The following is an 18,230-nucleotide window of genomic DNA, read 5'->3' as shown; positions in this document are numbered from 1 at the left end:
CACAAAGAATCAACAAGTGGGATCTCTTCTTACTAAAAAGCTTCTGCACAGCAAGAGAAACCACCAACAGCGTGAAGAGACAACCCACAATGTGGGAAAAAGTTTTACTAGCTGTTCCTCAGCCAAAGGTCTACTATCTAGAATATATAAAGAATTTTTAAAAATCAGACCTCCCATATTTAAATACCTAATCCAAAAATGGGCATCTGAAATGAACAGACATTTCTCAGATGAAGTAGAATTAGCAAATAAACATGAAAAAATGTTCAGCATCACTGGTTATTCAGGCGATGCAAATGAAAACAATGCTGAGATTCCACCTCACCCCAGAAAGAATGGCTGCTATCATGAAATCAACCAATAACAAATGCTGGCGGGGCTGTGGGGAAAGAGGAACCCTGCTCCACTGCTGGTGGGAGTGTAGACTGGTGCAACCACTGTGGAAATCAGTATGGAGATACCTCAAAGAACTAGGATTACAGGTTGCATTTAATCCAGCTATTCCCCTGCTGGGGATCTTCCCCAAAGAATTAAATGAATCATACCACAATGATATATGTGCATTCATGTTCATAGTGGCACAGTTTGTAATAGCTAAAACTTGGAAACAGCCCAATTGCCCATCAACTGGAGACTGGATAAAGAAAATGTGGGGTTTTAAAAAAATAAAATGGAGTACTACTCAGCCATAAAATATGAAAAATTAGAGACATTTATAGCTAAATGGATGCATATTGAGGCAATCTTCTTAAGTGAAATAAATAGGACAGGCATATGTAAATACAGTTGTCAAATAGTTCCTCTTGTGTGAGAAACTGAAAGTGTAAATAAGGATCAAAATATATAATAGATAATGTAAAATAGGAAGAAAAGGTCTAAAGGGGGGGGGACTGGAAGGGGTTGGGGAAAGGAAAGAAGGAAATGGAATTAATATGAAAAAAGGAAAAAATGGAAACAAAGTCTTTGTAAATAGGAAGGGGTGGAGTGGTTGCAGGGAGGGCAGGGGAATGGGGAAAAAATAAGAACCAAGATGTATTATGTAAAGGTACAAATTTCCAACGATGAGTGTCATTATATTGTAAACCTAAAATGTACCAATAAAATTAATAAAAATAAATAAATAAATTTCCAGTAGAATTTTCACAACTAGATCACAATACATCTTATTCATATGACAGAATGATAGATGACCAATAAAAATCATGTAGAAAATATCTAATAACATGGGAAATTTTTCATTGTAGATTAAGTAAAAAGTGAGTTATAAAATAATTTCAACCATATTCTAATTATATAAAATGTGAGTATTATATCTGCATTGTATAAAGACAGCTAAAATACTTTGGGTAGGAGTATGTGTCTAACAATTTTTTGTGTGTATTTTTGAGTTTTTTCTAGAGAAAGCTTTTCAATAAATTTCCTTCAAAGAGAGCATATTCCCCTAAATCAAATGGCCCAATTAAAAAAATGGGCAAATGAACTGAATAGACATTTCTCAAAAGGAAGTACAAGAATAATGTTCACTATCTTTAGCCATTAGGAAAATGTAAATTAACTCTGAGATTTTTATCTGGTCCCGGTCTGAAAGGCTATCATCTGGAACACCAAAAGCAATCAGTGATCAATGCTGGTGAATCCACTCTATGGTTGGTGGGAATGTAAACTAGTACAACTACTATGGCCATAAGTCCTCCCTGTGAGCCCTGCTTGCTGTCACTATCACGTGGTGAGGGGCTGGAAAGGCAAAGGATTTTCCCAAAGGAAGGGCAATATGCCTGGAAGAAAAAGGGAAATTAGAATGGCGACAGTAGGAGGCCAAGCAAGAATTGGTTTTGCTCACAGAGGAAGTGCAACACAGCTTGAGCATTGAAAGGTGAGGAGGTCAGGCAGATGGGATCAGGAGGGCACATGAGGAGGAGAGAGGAAGTGATAGAAGCAATGGAGCCAGAGATACAGACCAAGACCACATCAGGAAGTGGCTTCTATGTCAGATAAAGGTGTTAAGCAACCAGTGTTGTTGACCATATGGGGCAATGGGGGGTTCCAAAAGGAATGAAGAAGAGAATGAGCATGTGTGATTACTCACACTTCCCCAGCAAACTATAATACCTAACCAGCAATAATAATAATAATATTTGCTTTATCCTACACTAGTCTTCAGGACTCTCCAGGAACTGTGAGAATCTTTGATAATAACCTCTGCTAAACCAGTGTGTTTCAAATGTTTTTGATTGTGATCTTCAATGAGAAATACATTTTATATTACATTGATCTGAATTTTAGTGAATTATCTTTAAGAAATCCAAACCACTACCCTAGAATACCAACTCCATCATGGCAGTGACCATGACTGTATGAGCTGATTATCATCATGGCTTTGATGTCTGGAACAATGTTAGTCCCATTCTGGGCCCACAATAATGCTATTAAGGGCATATTTACTGGATGGATGGATGGATGCAGGTATCAATAAATGATTCAAAATTCTTATAAACTTCAGAGGTATACAGATGCAAGTAATTTCTGCTAGTATCTAATTCTGACCCACATTTATTAGACACATTATGCATTGCCAGAGCAGGTAGTGGGAGGTGACACAGAGAGCAGAGGAGGGATAGAACTGGGATTTAATGCTGACAGTGGATAGTGCCCCAGGCACATCATTTGAGTCATTCATGCTGCTTCCTGGGGGCCGAGGCCTCCTCCACAACTCCACATCCTCCTTTACAGACTGTATGTAATTTCAATGCCATATAGAAACCACAATTTAGAGAATAGAAAGCAGAGAGTTTTATTTGATGACCCCAAAAATGGCATGTCAAAGAGAGTGCAACAAATGTACAATATATAAGGCAGTCTTTTTCTCTAGATGGAACCATGGGTTTAAAACAAGAAATAGTGAAAGGCACAGGCACACAGAGAATAAAAAACTGCTGCTGCAGATACCTGTGCACTTGATTTAGGGAGAGTCTCCAAGGACCTCTAAGCCCATTAATTCCTTCCCACCTCTTGAAGCTTATTGATCAGTATCAATACTCTGGCCCATTCCGTTGTTTCTTAATGTGGAACTCTAGGTCCTCTTTAGAACAAGATTTTAACTCTGTTGAATGAAAAAGCCGCATATCACTGGAACTGGAAATTTCCTCACAATCAGCTGTAACTATTAAACTGTTGGTGCCATCCAGAAATAACCATATTTAATGATGATTTTGTCCATTACAGAGGTTCTGGTCCTTTGAAAAGACAGAAAAATCATTATTTCTTCAGACAAGCTCTTCTTCAAATAGCATCTTAATCCTTAAGCCTTCCAGGTTTACTGACACTGGGAGGGAGCCATTCCTAAGTTAATATTGCTAAGCGTTAGGCACACTGCTGCTTTTTTAGGGGGTTCCGTGGTTTGCTTTTTACTTAGAGAACTTCAGTAGTAGAGAATGCATAGGAAAGGCTTTGCTATTGATACTGATCAGGCAGACTCTGAGTTGGATTCCAGTCTCTCATCTGTGCCTTTTTTCTTTTGAGACAGGGTCTCCCTGTGCAGTTCAGGTGGGCCTTGAACTCACGGCAATCCTCCTGCCTCAGCCTCCTGAGTGCTGATATTACAAGCACCACCATACCCACCTTCACTGTGCCTTTTGAATAATCACTTTGGTCAAATTCCAGAAAACACATCCCTGGGGTTTCAAATTCCTCAGCAGTAAAATTTCAAAGATTCTCTGAGGATTAGGAAAGAATTTAGTTCTTGCACTTGGTACATCAAAATGTTCTATGAGTAGTATTCATGGTGATGATGGTGATGATTGTATTGACAATTCTTATCATTTTATTCTAATGCAATATGAATAAATATAAGATCAGGTTTATAGTCACAATCCAGTTGGGAAGATGATTGGGATTCTCAACCAGTGTCATGCAGTATTTGAGAATGATTTGCACATTCCCATTTTCTTACCCTAAAACAAGCTGTTCCATCCATTAGAAAAGGCCTCTCATGCTATATTCACCTTTCCAAATGTAGCCAGACTTCACATCAAGGGTTATTAATCTATGAAGTTCTCCCTGGGGGGTTCTAGTTCTAAGCAAGCTGTCCTACCATCCTGAGCTGTACTTCATTTTTCATTTGTGAGATTCCCCCTGTAGCTTTTCAATAAGCACTGCTTTTTGTTTGAATGAGTTTATGCTCTTTGTAACCAAGAGTTTTGATTCATCAGGTACCAGTGAATGTGACTTTAGGCATAGCCTGTGTGTCATGGTGTTGGAAACACAAGGAGGATAGAAGCAAGCAAGCAGAGGGCATCAGGACCAGCTGATGACTGAAGCACAGTCAGGACCAGTGGGATCTCTACAGGAGAAAAGACAGAAAAGACTAGACATACGACTAATATTAAGATGAACTGAGATAAATTTTTATCCCACTAAATGAAACCACACTTCCTTTGGTCCTTAGAGTGTATGGCCCAGCACTGTCTGGTCCTGGGAGAGAATGCAAAGAGGCACAAAACGTGCCTCCCAGGAAAGTACAGGTCCATCTACCTCTGTTGAATACAGTTTAACAGTAAGGACAACTACTTGGCAATTTTCTCTCTCTGGGTGTTCATAGCCTGAGATGGAAGAATATGAGACCATACCAATTAATGTACTTCAAAGTATCTTGTGAAAGGAAACTAGCCTTGTAAATATAATTGATGTTAGAATTCAGACCACACTTGTAAGAGTCCACAGTTAGAGAGGACCAACTATGCCAAGCGCAGTGGAAACACTTTGACATATATTTATTATTTGAAGGAAAAAAATCCTGGAATTAGGTGCTATTTTCCCATTTTTCAGAAAAAGAAATGGAGCCTCAGAGATGCTAAGTCCCTGTCAAAGGTCATGAAGCTAGTGAGTAGTAGAACCAAAACTAAACACACACTGTGGTGAGCTGGTATTTAACAGAAATGTCAAGATAAGTCAATGGGAAAAGCATGACCTTCCAATAAGTATTACTGAAATAACTGGATATTCACATAAAAAAGGGATCTTGATTTTTGTCTCACATCACACTCAAAGTTAACTTGAAATAAATAATAGAGACAAAGTACAAGCTAAAACAACAAAACTTCTAAAAGAAATCATAGATGAAAATGTTCCAATCTTGAGACAGGCAAAGATTTCATGAGCAAGATATAAAAGGATAAAGTATAAGAGAAAAATTGATATCAGACTTCATCAAAATAAAAATAATTTCTGGGGCCGGGGATTTAGCCCAGTGGCACCGCACCTGCCTCACAAGCTCAAGGTCCTGGGTTCGATCCCTGGTACCAAAAAAAAAAAAAAAATTTCTGTGCTTTGAAAGATACTACTGAGAAAACACATGCTAGAGTCAAAGAAAATATCTGCAATGCAAATATCAGATAAAAGACTTATACTAAGAACATATAAAGAATTCTTTAATTCAATGAAAACAAAGTAACTCAATTAAAAAAAATAGGTCAAAAATTTGAACTGACCTCTCAAAAAAGGTGGTATAAGTATGGCCAGCAAGTATGTGAAAAGATGTTCTAGCCATCATGAAAATGCAAATTTAAACCACTGTGGAAACCACTTTATACCACTTACAAGAATAACATTCCACTTTGGAGAGCAGTTTGGCAGTTTATTATCACTTTCCCTAAGACCCAGCAATTCAACTCCGAGACCTTTACTCAAGACAAATGAATACCTGTGCTCCCCTAAAAGATTTGTGTGTGAATGCACATAGCAGCTATATTCACAGTAATCGTAAACTGGCAGTAATTCAGATGGCTAGACAGACTATGGCACGTCCACAACACAGTGTATTATTCAACAATTAACATTTGCAGCATTGATGACTCCTTCCTGTATGCTTTATGAGTGAAGAAAGCCAGAAACAAAACACTACATACTGCATGATTCAAATTATAAGAACTTCCAAAAAAGGCAAAGGTAAGCTGTAGCATCAGAAAGTAGATCAGCAGTTGCCTGAGACTGAAGTCGGCTGGAAAGAACTAGCTGGAAGGGACAGGAAGGACTTTTCTGAGATAATAAAAAAAGTTTTAATCTTTACTGTGATACACAGTCAAAATTTATCAAGTTGTTTGTACATTTAAAATGGGACCATAGTAGACATGTAAATTATACATCAAAAAAATAATTTTTAAAAAAATCCTTGAAGTGTTCCACAAGCACCATGGCAGAAAGAAGGCCTGTAGTGATAGACATGGTGTGGAAGAAATATGGAAGTCAGAAAGGACAGGGCACCTACAGGAAACAAGTTTATAAAATCACTCCCAGCATTGCCAAGACCTCTCATGCTCTTAGAGGTTGGCAATGCCATCTCTGATTCACTGTTAGAAACAGAAATGTTGGCAGGTACTGGCTGGTGCATGCCAATAATGTGGAGAGAGAAGTGTGGAACCTGGGACAGATCATCTTACTTGGTTCTGAGTTCCATAAAAACAAAACAAAACAAAACAAAACAAAAAAATCAAAAACCCTTCAGGCCACCCTTCTCCTGCCCCACACTCCCTGCCTTATTTCCTTAGGAATCCAGGCTCCCAGCAGAAACTAGGAGGCCTCTGTCTCTGGAACCCCTTTACGCACTCCTCCTTGCAAGCTGAAGACAATACTGGATGGAATAAATCCTGCCAGTCATAAGCTTTCAGACAGTCTTATAAGTACTGCACTGTTCTTTTAAAAAGCTGAAAAGTTGGGTTGAGAAGTTTGGGGCTATTAATAGTGCCAAACACTATAAAAAGGAAATGCCACTGATAATCTTAGATGGCTGTATTTTTATACAGAATAATTCAAGCTTCCTTCTTAGAGTTCCCAGTCATAAGAAATCCTCAAAAATACTACTTCAGGTCATACCCTCGAACCCAACTTAACATTGCTAGGATCCTTTGGGACTATTAAATCAGGACTGACTGGGAGAACTCAGATTGCATTTTGTTCACGGCTGTTCTCCCAGGGAAAAATAATCAATGTACAAACCAATGCACAGAGATTTGTTTACACTGACTATATGGAGTTAGCACAGCAAAAGTGTTAGTGTGGAGGCTCTTGTCAGACTTACCTGAGCTCTCACCATGTATTGCTCAACCCCTCTGAGCTTCATTTACAAATGGGTTGTTGTGAACCCTACGAGCTGAAGCCTGGTGTCTGCCACTTAATAAATTTTTAGAAAATATTAATTCATCATTGTTGTTATTATTATGTGTTCAATCATGTCTTCCATCACGGCAACAAAAATGCAGTTTTGTGTTTGAGAATCTTACACTCTCTTTGCTACAGAAAACATACAAGGAGGAGATTAAGAGAAATGATACCCCGTGTTGAAGAAGCTGCTAAAAATACGCACTTTCATTTTTCAGCTAGACCCCTACTTTGAGCTTTGTTTGAGGAGTGACTTGTCAAAAACCGTTTTTAAGATAATTTTTTTCTAGTGCTGGGGATTGAACTCATGGCCTCACACACAGTAAGCATGTGCTCTATCTTTGAGCTAGATCCTTAAGCCTGCAAAGCTTCTTAAATATTTTTGCCTTGTGACCCAGATACCCTCTAGACATTTTCTTAAGAGAATAATTAAGCTTGTTATCAAATTGTTAGCTTGGATATTGTTATTTGGAGTAGTATAAGTGTGGTAATGGTCTAAATGTGTAACAATCTAATTATATATTTAGATATAACAACTGATGAACATTTATACAAAGCTGGTCAAAAAACAATACATACCATATGAGTTCATTTTGAGGGTATGACTTGAGGCATTGTTTTTATGAAGGATTGATTATAACCAGAAACTCTAAGGAAGCAAGCTTGAATTGTTCCCATGTGAAAATACAGATGTAGAGATATTTATACACACACATATAGAAAAAGGTCTATAGACTTTGGCTTATCAGAGGTTTTATATGTGGCTGGATCTTTGGGATCTTTCAGGGGGAATATTTCTATTTCTATAAAGAACTATTGCTTTTACACAACAAAAAACCCCAAATTAGGAAAAATAGTTTAATCAACCTAAAAAACAAACAAAACAAATACAGTACAATGGTAAGTGAGCAAAAACTTGATTTTTACTTGGCAGAGCTCTGGGACCTTTAAATTCCTACAAATACACTGATTCACTATATGACACTGGCAAAGTTCTTCCCATTCAAATCTCTTGGTTTTCCATCGTAAAAGGCATGAGCTAAGTTAGGGGTAGGAAATGACTTTTACCTTGAGTACAACTCCATGTCATTTTAGGGACTCCCTGAACCATGTCTGTGATAAGGGATGTTTGATGGAATGCAGGAGCTCGGTGACTGACTGGTAATGTCTGTCATGGACCTAAGAATGAGAAATGACACAGGCAAGCCATGAAGTTCCTCTGTGTAGACTAGACAACTGAAAGATCCCATACAGCTTTGTAAGTCTGGGGCATCTTTCAGCAAAAGTATTTAATCCTAATTTGCAAAGTGATAGGAATTGAGGTACCTAGCTACAGTAGTACCTCAGTTCATGTTCTTAATTTGTTCTACGATTTTGGAAAAGATGGACACGTTTGTGTTTCTGTGAGAAAGATGGCCCCAGTCATGTTTGTCACCCAATGCAGAGTTTGCAAACAAAGACAAAATTTTGCCAAACACTTCTGTTTGAGGACAAAATTGTTTGCAAACAAAAGCATTCATGAACTGAGGTACCACTAACATTTTTTGGTTAGGTCACCACTAACATATGTTACCACTAACATAATTTTGGTTAGGTTAAACTGGATCACTAATTTTCCCACTTATATTGTAGAACCCAAGACACAACTTGAGATTTACTACCAAAAAAGGCCCATGACATTGTGTTTTATTTGTATTTGCACGCGTCACCTCCTATCACATGAGCAAGAAATAAATCTGCAGCTGTTGTTTCAACTTCTTCAACCTGAAATAGTTTGAAAGCCACAGCTGTTAGAGGCATAAACCTGATCTTGGCTTTGTGCTTGGTCCATGTATCATGTTTCATAGAATTTTCTAAACGCCACACTTATGGGTGTTCATTCAAAAAAAGATTACTTCTAATTATTAATTTCCCAGACAGCAGAAGGGCTAAGTGCATGTTTCCTAGCATGAAATGGAGCCCACTCCTGTCTTGACTCAATCTCAATGAAACTAAGGCCCACAGAGGGCTGATGTCATTCCTGAAATCATATGTAAAGCTTAAGCAACACCCAGCTCTGCCCACGAACACACAAACATGAATTCTTTGGCAAAACTCAACATGTGGCACTCAGGGACTTGTCTCTTTGGAGGAACAGACAGTCTGGAGGGCTTTACTCCATTTCATGTTAACCACACTAATCTACCATACCTTCCGTAGAGAGCAGCAGGCTGTATTCAGGGATCTGAGTAACAACTGTGCCTTCCAAACCAAGATACTGTTCAGAAAGATGATCCAAATGTGGGCACTGTTTCAGCAGGATTTGGTGGGACTTTCCCCTTCAAAATGGCCCTTTGTGCTTTTAAAAGAAGGGGCATTGACCTCACACATGAATAAAGACTGATGAGGGTTGAAGTTATCAATTTACATTTGGCTGGTGACCAGAAATAAATCATCAAAATGTCTTGGCATTGGATGGACATTGTTTAGCTTGCCCAGACTTGTTCCTGATAGAGTGGGTGGATACTAGGGGTTTTCTCTATCCAGGTTTAGGCTGGACTATTACAAAGGCTAACTCTAGGATTCCTCTCAGAGAAGCAGATTCAGTGTCCTGAATTGGTAGCCTCTATCATCACTTTTGTTTATATTCAGCATCTTAACTTCAGGGTCTACTCCAACTTTCATCGATTTGTTGCAAAGTATGGTACTTTCCAAGACGGAGGCATCAAGAATACTACACCTGTGTCCTAGTTGTCTCTACCAAGCTCCTTAGAGTCATGTGCTTGGCCCTGTTTCCCACTCAGTAAGATGCTTGGTAAGTGAGATGGGTTCTGGATTTATCAGTGCTCTGTTTTATATTCTCAGAGCAAGGGGAGTCAGAAGTTGACCTGATATACCACTGCCCATCTCTGGCTAGTATCACTGAAAGTGCTCAACACTCTTCAGATAGAGCTAGGTGGGATTTTCTCCCTTCCCCTTTCTAGTGCTTCTGGTGAAGAGCTGAGCTTTTGAGATACCAAATGGTTCAGAAGTCTTAGTTCATGACAAAAACTTGTGGTGGAGTGTCAGGCCAGCCTGACTTCTTACAACAAGAGAGTGTGTGGGAGCAGCTAAGTGAAGCCCTGTGATGTCATAAGAAGTTATGATCTCAGATTCCAGGCTTATAAAATACCTAATAAAGGATCCATGGAAATGAACCTAAATGTGCCCTTAAGGCCCGGCAGTCCCTTGACTCCACTGGGTGATGAGACTGTAATACGGTGGGCAATCTCCCCATGAAATAGAGAGGCTTGGAGCTGCATCTGCCATCATGAGTCCCTGATCCTGTTTGCAGCCTTTGAACCACTTTGTGGCTTAGGCAATAGAAAATCTAAGCAAGAGCAAGGTCATTAAAGTAAGATATTGCCCCACACTCTACATCTCTTTGATAAGCTTAGCTCAGAGTAAACAAGAGGCTCTTTAGCAAGTTTAACTCCTGAGAATCTGTTAAAAGATCATACTCATGAGCTCTGGTTCTGGATTGACTAAAGGGAATTTATTCTAAAGAATATTTGTTTTGGCTACAAAGACACTGTCATCTTAGTGTTGGTAATTACAATAAATATCAGAAACAATGTATAATACAATACAGGTTGAGTAACTCCTATTAAAAATTCTTGGGACCAATTTGACCCAGATATTCCTCTGCTGGGTGTCTTCCCAAAAGAATTAAAAGAATTATACCACAGTGATATATGCACATCCATGTTTATAGTGGCACAGTTTGTAATAGCTAAAACTTGGAAATAGCCCAATTGCCCATCAACTGGAGAGTGGATGAAGAAGATGTGGTGTTTTTTTTTTTAAATAAAGTGTAGTACTACTCACCCATAAAGAATGAGAAAGAAGAGACACTTATAGCTAAATGGATGCACATTGAAGCCATACTCTTAAATGAAATAAATAGGACACACATGTGTAAATAACAAATGGTTTCTCTGGTGTGAGAAACTGAAAGTGTAAATAAGGATCAAAATAATAGATAATGTGAAATAGAAAGAAAAATTCTAAAGGAGAAGGGGAACCGGAAGGGTAGGGGAAAGGAAAGAAGGGAAAGGAAAAATATGAGAAAAGGAAAAATGGAAACAAAGTCTTTGTAAATAGGGAGGGATGAAGGGGTTGCAGGGAGGGCAGAGGAATGGGGAAAAAAATAAGAACCAAGATATATCATGTAAAGGTACAAATTCCCAAAGATGAATGTCATCGTATTGTATACCTAAAATGTACCAATAAACTTAATGTTAAAAAAATTGCTTGGGACCAGAAATATTTCATGTTTCAGGTAGGAGGATTTTTACAGATTTTGGAATATTTCCATACATGAGATACCTTGGGCTTGTGACCTATGTCTAAATACAAAATTCATTCATGTTTCAGATACAAATTATATACACAGCCTGGAGTAATTTTATATGATAGTTTTGGCGTACCTACATTTTGACTGTCACCTGCCACATAAGATCAGACATGAAAATTCTCACTTGTGTTCTCATGTTAGTGCTCAAAAAATTCCAAATTTTAAAGCATTCTGGACTTCAGATTTTTGGATTAGGGATGCCTGGTCTGTAACAAGTGACTGTTGAGAGATATTATACAAGTAAATAGAACATTAAAAGTTGTATCTTACAGTAGAAATTCCTAGTGGACATACAATCTATTACCTAGAAAGTGTTCTGTTCAAAACTTTAGATCTAATCACCCAATTTATAGCAAAATTAGGAGATAGAGGGCCATATTAAATGCTACCAAGGGGATGCAAATCCTGTTTCTTCTTCAACAATAAAAATTCAAAGGAAAAAAAAAAGACAGCATACACAGAAAAGACATAATAGATAAGAAAAAAAGGGCAGTGTGTAGACCTTGTTTGAATACCAATTCAAACAACTGTGAAACATTGACATTGGATATTTGATAATATTAATGAATAATTACAAGTTAAACTTTATAAGAGTACTGATCTTTTAGAGATACACGTTTAAAAAAAAAAATCCACAGGGAAGTCCAAGATAGCTAAACAGAGGTGCCAAGCACTCATCTCTTTCTCCACAAAGAACCAAGATAACAAATATATATTTGCATTTTGAGGCGAGTGACATGGGAGAACACTGAAAATCAGAGGGATTGGAATCTCATAAGATTCAAAGACCAGGGATAAAAGCACAGTAAGAGCAGCAAAATACCCCAGCATCTGACACTCTATCTCCACACATGGAGATGGGGGAGTCTCTCCTTTGCAGAGGTAAGGATGAAAAAGAAAGTCCCAGCAAACTCTATCAGAGCAAATACTGGAAATCCTAGCTACTGGAAAGTTTCATGATCCCTACAAGCTTATAACCTACTTAAATAAGTAACCTGAAATCTACATAACAGATTTTGTAAAAGGATCTTACATCTCCTAGCAAACACCCAGGGTGTTACAGCCAAGAATAATCTTGAGAAGTGAACTACTCTCTGAATTTTGGCTCCTCTTGGAGTAAGAAACCCTTGTATACTCCCAGCTCCACAGAAATTCCACTGCATTGGTTTGCAGGATAAACTACTTTGTGAGCCCAACTTGACCCAACAGAGTGACTGTGACTAAGCCCATGGGTTGCTCTGCAATGAAAGGGGATGAGTATTGAGGCATAAAGGGAACATAGGACATTCTCCTTGAGAATCAGAAGATCAAGGGACTCCAGCACAGTATGCACTGTACACAGAATCATTAGTCACAGCCAAAAAAACTATGGGGAGACTGCAGTATGATGCTCAGCTAGAAATTAAAGCCAGCATACAAACCAACACTTCAAGACAAATCTTTAGAAGAAAGTCACTTACTAAGAAGTCCATCCATAAAAGTGGTAAAGATATCTGATCTACAAAATGTGCATATCTCAAAACAGGAATACAAGAAATTTTTTTAAAATTAAAACTCTTTGGTGACACATCCCAGAGAAACTGATATGAATAAAATTCCTGATAAAGAATTTAAAAGAATGACAATTTTAAAAGTTAAAAGAGATTCAAGAGAGTACATATGAAAAGTTAAATTAAGATTATAATTTAGAATATGAATGAAATTCAGCAAAGAGACAAAGATTTTTAAAAAAGAGAATCCAATAGAAATATTGGCAATTAAGAGCTCAATAGTTAAAAAAATATACAGTTGAATGCCTCAACAGACTAAATCAGCAGAAGAAAAAAAATCTGAACTTGAAAATAGGTCATTTTGAATATCCCAATCAGACAAAGAAAAAAATAGAAAGAATGAAAAAGTACTCAAGACCTTTGGAAGACCATTAAGTGAACAAACAATCATATTTTTGTAATACCTAAAGGTAAGTAGAAAAAAGATAAGGCATAGAATCTATTCAATGATATAATAGCAGAAAACTTTCCTAGTCTTGGGAAAGATATGGACTCCATGTACAGAAGGGCTTACAGAACTTCAAATAGAATTGATTAGAAAAGATTCTCAACATGGTCAAACTGTCAAAAATATAAGACAAACAAAAAAATTCTAAAATCTGGAAGAGAATAGCACCAATCACATTTAAGGGTATGTCAATTAGACTAATAGCAGATTTCTCAGCAAAAACCTTACAGGGCAGGAGGATATGGAATGATGCCTCCCAAATCTTGAAACAAAATAACTATAAGGCATTCCTACAGAAATGCAGGAGAGCCTAGAGAAGACCTCCAGATCGGTGCACCACGGCTCACAGGCAGCAGAAGGCTTCTGGATAGGTGTGCTGCAGCCCCCAGCATAGAGGAAGCTTCCAGGTAGGCGTGCCACAGCTCCAAGCCCAGAGAAGGTGAGCTGTGCAGGTGCCAGGAACACAGACCCATCCTACATCCCACCCACCCCACGCATCAAAATGAGAAGACAGGTAAACAAGCCACAGAACAAGACTTCCAGATCACCTACAGCAACCCCAAAGGGAAATGAGATGGAACACTGTGATACTCAACCACCTGGACTCTCTGAACTGGCAACAAAAGAGGATCTGGAAAAAATGAAATCAGAAATAATTTCTCACATAACAGCAAAGATCGTGCCCATAGTGCAAGACATGATTAATAAATCTAGAGAGGATACAGATAAAAAAAATAGAGGAGCTGAGGAACATAATGGAATCACAACATAGGAAACAAATGGAATCCATAAAATAGATGCAAACAGATTTCCAGGAGATTAAAAACTCCATTGAAAGTCTATGCAGCAGAATGAGCCAATGTGAAGACAGAATTTCAGATATAGAAGATAAGATTGCAATTAGTAACCAGGAAAAGAAAAATTGCTTTAAAATTGTAAGGGAACATGAGAAATCAATCCAGCAGCTGCTAGATAATGCAAAGAAAAATAACATAAGACTGATTGGAGTCAATGAAGAAACAGGAGAGAGTGCAGCTGACATAAATAAACTGTTTACAGAAGTAATGGCAGAAAACTTCCCAATCAGGGGGAAAGAATTTGACATACAGATAAGTGAGGCATATAGGACTCCAAATAGTCTTGATCAAAAAAAATCTACACATTGGCCTATAATTGTTAAGATTCCAGAAACCCAACAGAAGAACAAAATTCTACAGTTAGAGAAAAGAAACAAATCACATGCAAAGGAAAGCCCATCAGAATCACAGCAGAATTCTCAGTACAAACCCTCAAGGCAAGAAGAGCTTGGAATGATGTGTTTCAAGCCCTAAAGGAAAACAACCTCCAACCCAGATTGATGTACCCTGAAAAACTATCTTTCAAAATTGATGGAGAAATAAGATACTTTCATGACAAAATGCACCTTAGGAACTTCATGAATACCAAACCAGCACTCCAAAAAATTTTAGACAATATCCTAGGAAAACACAACGAGGATCACAACCCCAGGAAGCCCAGCAGAATGAATCCACCAGGCATGACAAGAAATTAAAAGCAAAGGGGGAGGATCCAATAAAAAGAAAAAGTCATGACAATGATAACTCAATACATGTCAGTTATAATCATCAATGTTAATGGTCTGAACTCACCAATCAAAAGAAATAGACTGGCAGAATGGGTCAAGAAGCAAGATCAAACAATATGTTGCATACAAGAAACACACTTAATTCAAAAAGAAACTCATAGACTGAAAGTTAAAGGGTGAAAAACAATACTCCATGTGATGGGAACCCCCAAAAAAGCAGGAGTAGCTATCCTCTTTGCAGACCAAGTGGATTTCAAACCCACACTGATTAAGAGAGACAAAGAAGGACACCATATCCTTGTAAAGGGAACAATCCAAGAGGAAGAGATGACAATCATAAATATCCATGTACCAACACTAGTGCACCCAACTATATAAAACAAATACTAATGGACATGAAAAACCACTAATACAATAGTAGTGGGAGACCTCAATACCCAATTGTCACAAATAGATAGATCAACTAGACAAAAAACAAGCAACGAAATACTAGAACTCAAACTACTAAACATATTCACCTAACAGATGTTTACAGAGTGTTCCACCACACAAAATCAGAATACACATTCTTTTCAGCTGCACCCGGGTCATTCTCCAAAATAGACCACATACTAGCTCATAGAATGTACTTAGGTAAGTACAAAGGAATTGAAGTTATCCCCTGTATATTATCAGACCACAGTGTGATGACATTGGAGATCAACAGCAAAAGAAACTGCAAAAACTTCATAAACACATGGAAAGTGAACAACACACTTCTGAATAATGAATGGGTCACAGAGGAAATTAAAGAAGAAATCAGACAGTCCCTTCAATTAAATGACAATGACAATACAACATATCGGAATCTATGGGACACAATGAAAGCAGTCTTACAAGGGAACTTCATAGCAGTGAATATGCATATTAGGAAAACAGAGTGTGCCCAATTAAACAACCTGATGCTGAACCTCAAGCTTCTAGAAAAAGAAGAACAGGACAAACCCAAAGCTCATACAAGGGAGGAAATTATAAAGATCAGGGCAGAAATCAATGCAATGGAGACTTAGAAAACAATACAAAAAATCAATGAAGCCAAGAGTTGGTTCTTCAAAAGAATAAACAAAATTGACAAACCCTTAGCCAACCTTATCAGGAAAAGGAAAGAAAAGGCCCAAATCCATGCAATTAGGAATGAAAAGGGTGAAATGACAACAGACCCAGCAGAAATCCAGAGAGTCATCAAAACCTACTTCCAGAACCTATATGCCAACAAGGTGGAAAACACAGAAGAAATGGACAGATTCTTAGACACATACGAATTACCAAAGTTGAATGAAGAAGACCTACAAATTCTAAACAACCCAATATCAATCAATGAAATTGAAAATGTAATTAAAAACTTACCAACCAAGAAAAGCCCAGGTCCTGATGGCTTCACTGCTGAATTCTATAAGACATTTAGAGAGGAACTGCTGCCACTACTGTTTAAACTCTTCAGCGAAATTGAAAGGGAAGCAATACTCCCAAAATCATTCCTGGAAGCAAACATCACCTTGATCCCCAAAGCAGAGAAAGACTCAATGAAAAAGAGAACTATAGGCCAATCTCACTAATGAACATAGATGCAAAAATCCTCAATAAAATACTGGCAAACAGAATGCAGATCATCAAGAAGATCACACACCCTGACCAAGTGGGATTCATCCCAGGGATGCAGGGATGGTTCAACATACGCAAATCAATCAATGTAATACACTATATCAATAGAGCCAGGGACTAAAACCATATGATAATCTCAATAGATGCAGAAAAAGCATTTGACAAAATCCAACATGCATTTATGATAAAAAGCCCACAAAAAATTGGAATAGACGGTCTCTACCTCAATCTGATAAAAGCCATCTATGAAAGACCAACAGCCAAGATCATACCAAAATTCAGTTTTTGACCAAAAACTGAAATCCTTCACACTAAAATCAGAAACAAGACAAGGATGTCCACTATCACTACTCCTGTTCAATATACTTTAAGAAACATTAGCCACAGCAATTAGACAAGAGAAAGAAATAAAAGGAAGAAAGATAGGAAATGAAGAAGTCAAATTGTCATTATTTGCAGATGACATGATGCTGTATATAGAAGGCCCCAAGAACTCCACCAAAAGTCTTCTAGACTTAATAACCAAATTCAGTAAAGTAGCTGGATAACAAGATCAACACACAAAAATTAATAGCTTTCCTCTACACGAATAACAGACTCACTGAGAGAGAAATAGGGCAAACAATTCCTTTCACAATAGTATCTAAAAAACTGAAATACCTAGGAATCAACCTAACAAAAGAAATCAAAACCTCTTCTCTGAAAATTATAGCACTTTGAAAAAAGATATTGAAGGGGATATCAGAAAACGGAAAGACATCCCTTGCTCCTGGGTAAGAAGGATCAACATAGTGAAAATGGCTATACTTCCAATACTGCTATATAAATTCAATGCAATCCCAATTGAAATCCCAGCAGCATACTTCATAGACCTTGAGAAAACAATCCAAAAATTCATTTGGAACAAAAAGAGACCTAGAATAGCAAAAGTAATTCTAGGTAACAGAGACATGGCAGGGGGTATAACAACCCCAAACTTGAAACTATACTACAAAGCTACTGTGATAAACAGCATGGTACTGGCAAAGAAACGGACCTGAAGACCAGTGGAACAGATTAGAAGATGCAGAAACAAGGCCAGACACACTCAGCCATCTCATCTTTGACAAAGGAGCCGAACACCCTCACTGGAGGAAAGATAGTCTCTTTAATAAATGGTGCTGGAGAAACTGGGTTTCAACTTGCCAAAGATTAAAACTAGACCTATATCTCTCACCATGCACTAAACTAAAATCAAAATGGATTAAAGATCTAAATATAAAACAGAAACACTAAACCAGCTGGAACAGAGGTTAGGTAGAACTCTTCAAGACATTGGGGTAGGAGAAGACTTTATGAACAAAACCTCAGTTGCCCGTGAACTAGCACAAACAATCAACAAGTGGGATCTCTTTTTACTAAAAAGCTTCTGCACTGCAAGAGAAACCACCAGCAGTGTGAAGAGACAACCCACAATGTGGGAAAAAATCTTCACCAGCA

At 37.8% G+C, this 18,230-nt stretch overlaps 1 protein-coding gene across 2 annotated transcripts in view; it reads right to left on the bottom strand.

Annotated features, from left to right (window-relative positions):
• Positions 1–2,813: 2,813 nt before the first annotated feature.
• The window catches only part of Sox30 (SRY-box transcription factor 30), a 53,594-nt gene continuing 38,177 nt past the window's right edge, over positions 2,814–18,230 (bottom strand). The window contains exons 5-6 of one of the 2 annotated variants that reach the window (XM_021240576.2): positions 8,221–8,331; positions 2,814–3,233 (exon numbers count right to left, since the gene is read on the bottom strand). In XM_021240576.2, the coding sequence (XP_021096235.1) occupies positions 8,244–8,331 (88 nt within the window). In that variant the 3' untranslated portion in view covers positions 2,814–3,233; positions 8,221–8,243. The remainder of the gene's footprint in view (positions 3,234–8,220; positions 8,332–18,230) is intronic. The other variant, XM_021240580.2, reaches the window with a different exon arrangement.

Source organism: Heterocephalus glaber, unplaced genomic scaffold (genome assembly GCF_053883595.1).
Source record: "Heterocephalus glaber isolate CG9 unplaced genomic scaffold, H.glaber_assembly_v1.0 deba00001606, whole genome shotgun sequence".
NCBI lineage: Eukaryota > Metazoa > Chordata > Mammalia > Rodentia > Bathyergidae > Heterocephalus > Heterocephalus glaber.
The sequence above is the reverse complement of the archived record's forward strand: the minus strand, read 5'-3'. Positions and strand labels throughout refer to the sequence as shown.